Raw genomic sequence first — 6,749 nt, forward strand, 5'->3', positions numbered from 1 at the left:
CTGACTGGCACGGTGGAGGAGATCCTCAACGTGGACCCGGTGCAGCACACATATTCCTGCAAGGTGGGTCCCCGCCGGGACCTTCGGGACCCCGAGCTCCCCCCTCCAAGCCCCCGTGGAAGCCTGGACTGGGGGCCTCTTTCTCCGTGGAGCCCAGCCCCGGAATCCGGAGGCCCTCCCCTGGCGTTGCCGGCCGCCCTGCTGGGACCCCCCGCCCCAGGCCGTGGGAACAAGCCCCGGACGCTCCGCAGTCCCCGGCTCCTGCTCCCTTGGCGACCGCCAAGCCCCCGGGTGGGGCGCCAGGTCCCGGAAAACTAGCGATCGCCGAGGGAAAGTTCCTGCAGTGCGGCCGCGGTCCCACCCGCTGGTGCCCAGGCCCTGGAGGCCGGGTCATGTCTGCCCCTCCATCCCCAGTCCATTCACTTATCAGAAACAAGTGCATCTCACTCCCTCTCCACCAGCCAAAAAAAAGGAGTGGAAACTAGGGGAGGTGACGCTTTTGCCTGGGGTAGGGATGGGGGTTCGTCCTGTAATCAGGGATACTGAGAGGGCTGTCGTCCTCTCCCCAGAGCCTTTTACCACGGTGAGGGGGTGGTTAGGAGAAAGGGGTCCACGGCCTAACCTCCCGACCCCTGGGAGCCGGGCAGGGGGTGGGACAGTGACTAGGTGTGGGGACAAGAGCAGAGAAGTGGGCGGGGCCGTTGCTGAGTCTTGTTCATGGGGGCAGGGCCAGGTGCCTGGTCCCACTGCTGGGAAAACGGGCTTCCCCAGCCTTAGGAAGGGGGAGAAGTTGCCTGCTTCTCCCTCAGTTGGATATGGGAGCTCCCTGAGACAGGTATGGTGGGGTTTTCTCCACAGTCTGTTCCTAGGAATGGACCCAGGGCCCTTGCCCTCTCTGGCCCCCCAAACCACCTCCCAGGATCAGAAACCAGATCATTCCTCTTCCATGGAGATGGGGAGGGGTTGCCCCTTCTTTCACATTGGCCTGTGCAGGCTACAGCTGGGATCCCCCCTCCAGGCCCCCTCCCCTCCACGACCGCCGGGGCACTTTGCCAAGTCCCTGCAGGATTTTCCCGACTTCCTCCCCGCTGCTCCTGGGTGTGGCTGGGGTGGGGGGAGGCGATGAAAGCCTCCAGGCCCTCCCCCTGCCTAGGTTATCTTCCTTCTAGATCCTACTGTGTGTGTGTGTGTGTGTGTGTGAAGGGGAAGATAAGGCTCTGCCGGGGGCGCTAGTAGGGATCCCTAGAGATGCTGCAGTTCTGAGAGCCCCTGAGCAGGGGCTGGGCAGGTGGACAGGCCACCCATTGTCTTCCCCCCCCCCCCCCCCCCCCATTCCAGAAGGCCCAGCCTCCAGAGCTCCTGAAGAAGAGGGCTTCTTCTCAGGACTTCTTTCTCAGGGAGTACATGGGTCTAGGCCCCCTGGGCTCACGTTCCTGTGGACCTGACACTTGGAGGGCTGCCCTGGGTGAGGGCTGTATGCGTCCCACAGGCACATTTGTCAGAGCAGGTACCCTCGGGGCCCAAAGAGCCGAGAAGGTGGAGGGTGGGGCTGCCCTGTGCTGCCCGAACTTGATTTTGTGGTTCCTGAGCTGCCTTGACTGCACAGACTACAGGAGGAGCCTGTTGGGAAGCGGGGGCTTTCACTTCCCAGCTGGGAGGGTGTCTTAGTGCATGTACAGGGTTTCAAGGACCCAAGCTGGCCCCTTGCCTTGATTGCTGCTCCTGGATTTACCCAGGGGGTGGCCCCAAGTAGTTAGTGGGTAGATGGGGATGAGAGCGTGTGGAAGACAAGAGCTCCAGGCTAGATGGGCCCCCTGCCCAAATCCAGCCAGAGCTGAGATGGATGTTATTGGAGTTCGGATGGCTGCGGTTGGTTAGAGCTGGAGGGTGGAGGATCTTCCTGGGGGATGGGTGGCAGGTCTTTATGTGCAACACACAAGGGCAGTGGCGTCCAGTGAGTGTGCAGACCGCCCAGCAGCCTCTGCTCAGGGGGCCGACTCAAAAATCTCTGTACTTCTCTGCTCAGGGCTTATGGACACTAGGCCTGAGCAGCTGAGGCCAGAAGAGGGGGACAAGCCCAGGTCCCCGGTCTGGCCCCCTTTCCCCAGTAGGAAGAGAACCAATGACAGCCTGGCCCCCATGTTCACTCTAGGTTCGGGTGTGGCGGTACTTGAAGGGCAAAGATGTGGTGGCCCAGGAAAGCCTGCTGGATGGTGGCAACAAGGTGGTGATTGGCGGCTTTGGAGATCCCCTCATCTGTGACAACCAGGTGTCTACTGGGGACACCAGGATCTTCTTTGTGAACCCTGCACCCCCGTACATGTGGCCAGCCCACAAGAACGAGCTGATGCTCAACTCCAGCCTCATGCGGATCACTCTGCGGAACCTGGAGGAGGTGGAGTTCTGTGTAGAAGGTGCGTGGGGGGGTGTCCATGCAGGAACCAGTGGAGGTTAGAGCAGTGGCAGAGGGGTTGAGAGGTGTGGGCAGAGGTGAACAGGCTCAAGAGGAGGTTACTGAGAGTTGTAGCCCCATCATTCTTTGGTGTGGGCTGGGGGAGGGGTGCAGAGCAGAGTTTGTTCTGAGCTAGAACACACAGTGTCTCACCGTCTGACCGTGGGCCAACCTCATTCCTGGCTTCCTGGCTCCCCACTTCCTGGCTGTGTCTAGCCGTCCTGAGGTCAGCAGCCCCAAGCCCTGATATCAGCCACCTTTCATCTTGGAGCCTACCCAGATCCCAGCACTGCAAAGGGATAGGCCTCTTGCTGTCTCCCATCCTCCTCCCCACTACACTCCCTCTTGAAGGGCCCTCATCTAGCAGAGAGGCTGGGAGCAGGTGAATGAGCACCAGCTGTTTATCGTCCTGCAGAAGCCCAAACATTTGTCTAGACTGGGCCCACATGTTGAGCAGACCCCATGTGGTGGGGCATAGGGATTGGAGGATGGGGGCTGCCTTGTCTGTGTTCAAAAGGCCTGTTGTTTCTGGGAAGAGCAGTTTTGTGGGGTGTTTCTAGGGATTTAGAGCAGTGGCAGAGGGTTTGAGAGGTGTGGGCAGAGGTGAACAGGCTCAAGAGGAGGTTACTGAGAGTTGTAGCCCCATCATTCTTTGGTGTGGGCTGGGGGAGGGGTGCAGAGCAGAGTTTGTTCTGAGCTAGAACACACAGTGTCTCACCGTCTGACCGTGGGCCAACCTCATTCCTGGCTTCCTGGCTCCCCACTTCCTGGCTGTGTCTAGCCGTCCTGAGGTCAGCAGCCCCAAGCCCTGATATCAGCCACCTTTCATCTTGGAGCCTACCCAGGTCCCAGCACTGCAAAGGGATAGGCCTCTTGCTGTCTCCCATCCTCCTCCCCACTACACTCCCTCTTGAAGGGCCCTCATCTAGCAGAGAGGCTGGGAGCAGGTGAATGAGCACCAGCTGTTTATCGTCCTGCAGAAGCCCAAACATTTGTCTAGACTGGGCCCACATGTTGAGCAGACCCCATGTGGTGGGGCATAGGGATTGGAGGATGGGGGCTGCCTTGTCTGTGTTCAAAAGGCCTGTTGTTTCTGGGAAGAGCAGTTTTGTGGGGTGTTTCTAGGGATTTGGTTGGGTGTGGGGTCCCTAAGCAAGGGGAGGCCCATTTCTTGCCTGCTGTTCCCACATAATGACTTCTGAATGGCCCAGGAGTGTGCCTCCCCCACCCCAGCCTCTGGGAGGTGAGCCGAAATCACATGGCCAGGGCTCCCCCTTCGCCTTAGGACAGCCCCACTTTGGGGCTGAGATCCTTGGCTGAGGAATGTGTCAGGAGTCGCCCCCACATCCTGTCTGTTCCTTCATGGCTGCCTGGGAAGGGATGTATGGGTTGAAAGGGGTGGGAAGAGAGAACATTTTCTCTCCAGGGCAGGGGCAAGGGTCGAGACTTCCTGTCCCTCTGCTTCGCTCTGTTGGCCAACAGGGATATCCTCTCGTCTGTCTACCTAACTGTTGTGATGTTGGCTAGGCTCTTGAGAGGTATCTGTGGGATCTTGGATGGTGGGTTCATCTTGGTTCCCTGTTCCTACGCTTGCTGCTTGCTTGGGGTGAGGGTGGGGAGAGACTGCAGGAAGAGAGGTAGCACCCAACATGGGAAGCTCTGTTGACTCTGGCCTGCGATCAGCTACTCCTGAGGCTGGCTTCAGGATTCAGGGCTGAGGCACGGCACAGAGAAGGGTCCCCTGGCTCTCTTCCAGGTACAGGCTCAGCTGCAGGGTCCCTGCCTGATCCTCCTGCTGGGCAAGACCTAGAAGCCCTGGCTCTATTCTAGAAGCTCGTGGTCTGGGGAAAAAGTAGAGGTGGGTGACTGGAGATAGTACAGGATATAGAATGGTGATACTCTGTTTGGGGGATGAGTAGGAGGCTGAGGAGGGGTCAGAGAAGGAGGGTCAAGGGCTCAACAGTTCCCTGTCTCTGAAAGATCAAGAAGCAAATGATTAACTCTACAGCCAGGCGGATCCAGCCTGAGGGTCCATGACTCAGTAACTAAGGACTCACTGTAGGGTCAGAGGGCATGTGATGGGAGGGTCACCCTGGGCAGAACAAGATCCGGCATCTTGCCAAAGCCCATTCTACCTATGCCAGGTCCTAGCTTGGGAGCTGTGAATGTTCAAGCTGAGCAGAGAGGCAGCTGGGAAGGAGGGCTCATGGGGAGAGCCCCCAACCAGGAGCAGGTGTGACTTGACCTGCTGTGGGCACCTGGCCCTTGGTGACTGATCTAGGACCAGAGCTCCAGGAGGGATAACTGAGACCCACAGGCCATTGCACAGTCCTAGGGGGCACCCAGAAGTGGCCATGGCCACTGGACCTCCCTGGAGTGGGGCCAGCCAGGGAGGAGGGCCATGGGCACATGATTGGGGCAAGTGGAGCTGGGAATTGTGGGGACGCCTCTGAGGAGGAGATAGAATGAGGAGACTGGGCCCAGTGTATGGTGCTGGGAACTCTGGAAGCTGAGTGGGGTGACATAGATCTCTACTTTGGGAGCAGACCAGGGTGTGATATGGGGTTGGCCTGGGAGGGCTGGGTGCCTCTACAGGGTCAGCACATCCCAGGAGTTGGGGTAAGAGAGGTTTGTGTCCCTTGAGGCTCCCTAAGCCTGAGGGACAAGGTCCCTGGAGTCAGGGTTAAGCTGGAGAAGGAATCATCCTTTGTATCCCCCCCCTCAGTCTGGGTGGAGGTGGGAGGTGGGTATACCTCCTCCTATTCTGAAGGAGATAAGGACATCAACCCCCACTCCAGGACCTCTAGAAGCCAAGGCCTCACCCTAGTGAGGGAGTGGGACCAAATCGCCCCCCTTTCCATCTGACTCTGACCTCATTCTGCTCCTGGGGACCCCAGGTAAATTCCAGGCAGCCCTAGTCTACAGAGGTCCCCCCTGAGACCACCTGGTCTCACTTTGGGCCATCCCTGTCCTAGGCTCAAAGACTCAAAGCAGGCAGAGTAGGGGAGGACATATCCTTCCAGGCCAAGTGCCACTCTCCCCCCACCATTCCCCCAGCCTGGGCCCAGACCTGAGGGGTACCTGCTGAGGGGGCTACATACCTGTTCCCCAGCTCTAGTAAAGACCTCCCCTTCCTCCATTTTTCCCCAAGGCCTGCAGGGTCTTCCTGACCTGGCCCTGCCAAGGCCCCTCCCCCAGTCCACAGCCCCCAGGAAGGACCAAGAAGGCTCCTCCTCCAAGTCCTCTGCCTGGGGAGCCACATTCCTGGCATAACTGAGACAGGTATGTGCCCCTCCCTCCGCACCACCTTTGGGCTAGGAAGGCCCACTGCTCCTTCCGGAAGGGGAAGTAGACCCCACCTCCTGCTTCTCCAGGGAGGTGGCCCAGCCTCTCCCAGTGCCAGCCGCCCACACACTGCACAGTAGGGCTTCCAGGGCGGGCGGCTGAGCAGACTTCTCCAGCCGGCAGCCACCTTGTCCTGGTCTGGACATTGCCCACACCCTCCCTACCCCAAATCAGGAAGGCAGATCCTAGAACCTCCCTGAGCCCACCAGGAAGGATGTAGGCCCACAGGCCTGGCTGAGGGCTGACGGGGCGGCCTAGGGCCCTTCCCTACTCACTAGGAGCCAGGAGCAGAGAAAGGAAGTGTTGTCTGCCCCTGCCGGGGCCTGGCACAGGGACAGGGCAGGGGGCCAGGGTCGGAGTGAGTCTGGCGCCTGCCCAGTCTAGCCCTGCCAGCCCTAAAGCCAGGGGTCTTGGTGACCAAGCTCCCTGTCTTGCACCCTCCCGTCTTCCCTGCCAGGCCAGCTATCTAAGGCCATCAGGAAGGTAGTCCCGGGGCTCTGCTGGGATATCCGGGGGAGGTTTCTGAGCTGAACGAGGTCCTCCCTCAGGCCTGGGCTGGCTCTGTCTGCTGTCTGGTACTTAGCTTCTGTTCCCTGCCCTACTCCCCCCTACATTCTTCCCTGCGGAGGTGGAAAGTGGCTTCTCCCAGCTCCTATTGCCCTCTTCTGCCCCCTCTAGGCTCCAGGTTCTCATCCCACCCCTCTGGACTCCACCCAGTGCCCTCTGAGGGCCCCATGTGGCCCTCCCTGGGCCCTCCCCCAGACAGGTCTGGACTGGAGGCTCCTGCTTGAGGCTGCCTGCTTCCCTCCAGTAGCTGGGGGGGGAGGGGGTCTGCCCAGGTGGGAGTGGCCCACCTGTCTTCTCCCCTCCTGGGGGTTCCAGGTAGGAAGTCAGGGCTTGGTGTTTCTAGCAGGGATGAACTTGTCTCCCTATTTTACTTTTCCTGGGCTCA

General features: G+C 59.8%; 1 protein-coding gene across 2 annotated transcripts in view; it reads left to right on the forward strand.

Moving 5' to 3' along the window:
- AGRN (agrin) overlaps positions 1–6,749 on the forward strand; it is a gene marked incomplete at its 5' end in the record, with an annotated part of 44,426 nt that continues 37,677 nt past the window's right edge. For both annotated transcript variants that reach the window (XM_014582336.2, XM_014582335.2), the window contains 2 exon segments: positions 1–63; positions 2,153–2,414. In XM_014582336.2, the coding sequence (XP_014437822.1) occupies positions 1–63; positions 2,153–2,414 (325 nt within the window).

This window comes from Tupaia chinensis, unplaced genomic scaffold, assembly GCF_000334495.1.
Source record: "Tupaia chinensis unplaced genomic scaffold, TupChi_1.0 Scaffold143584_1, whole genome shotgun sequence".
In the NCBI taxonomy this organism is placed as follows: domain Eukaryota; kingdom Metazoa; phylum Chordata; class Mammalia; order Scandentia; family Tupaiidae; genus Tupaia; species Tupaia belangeri.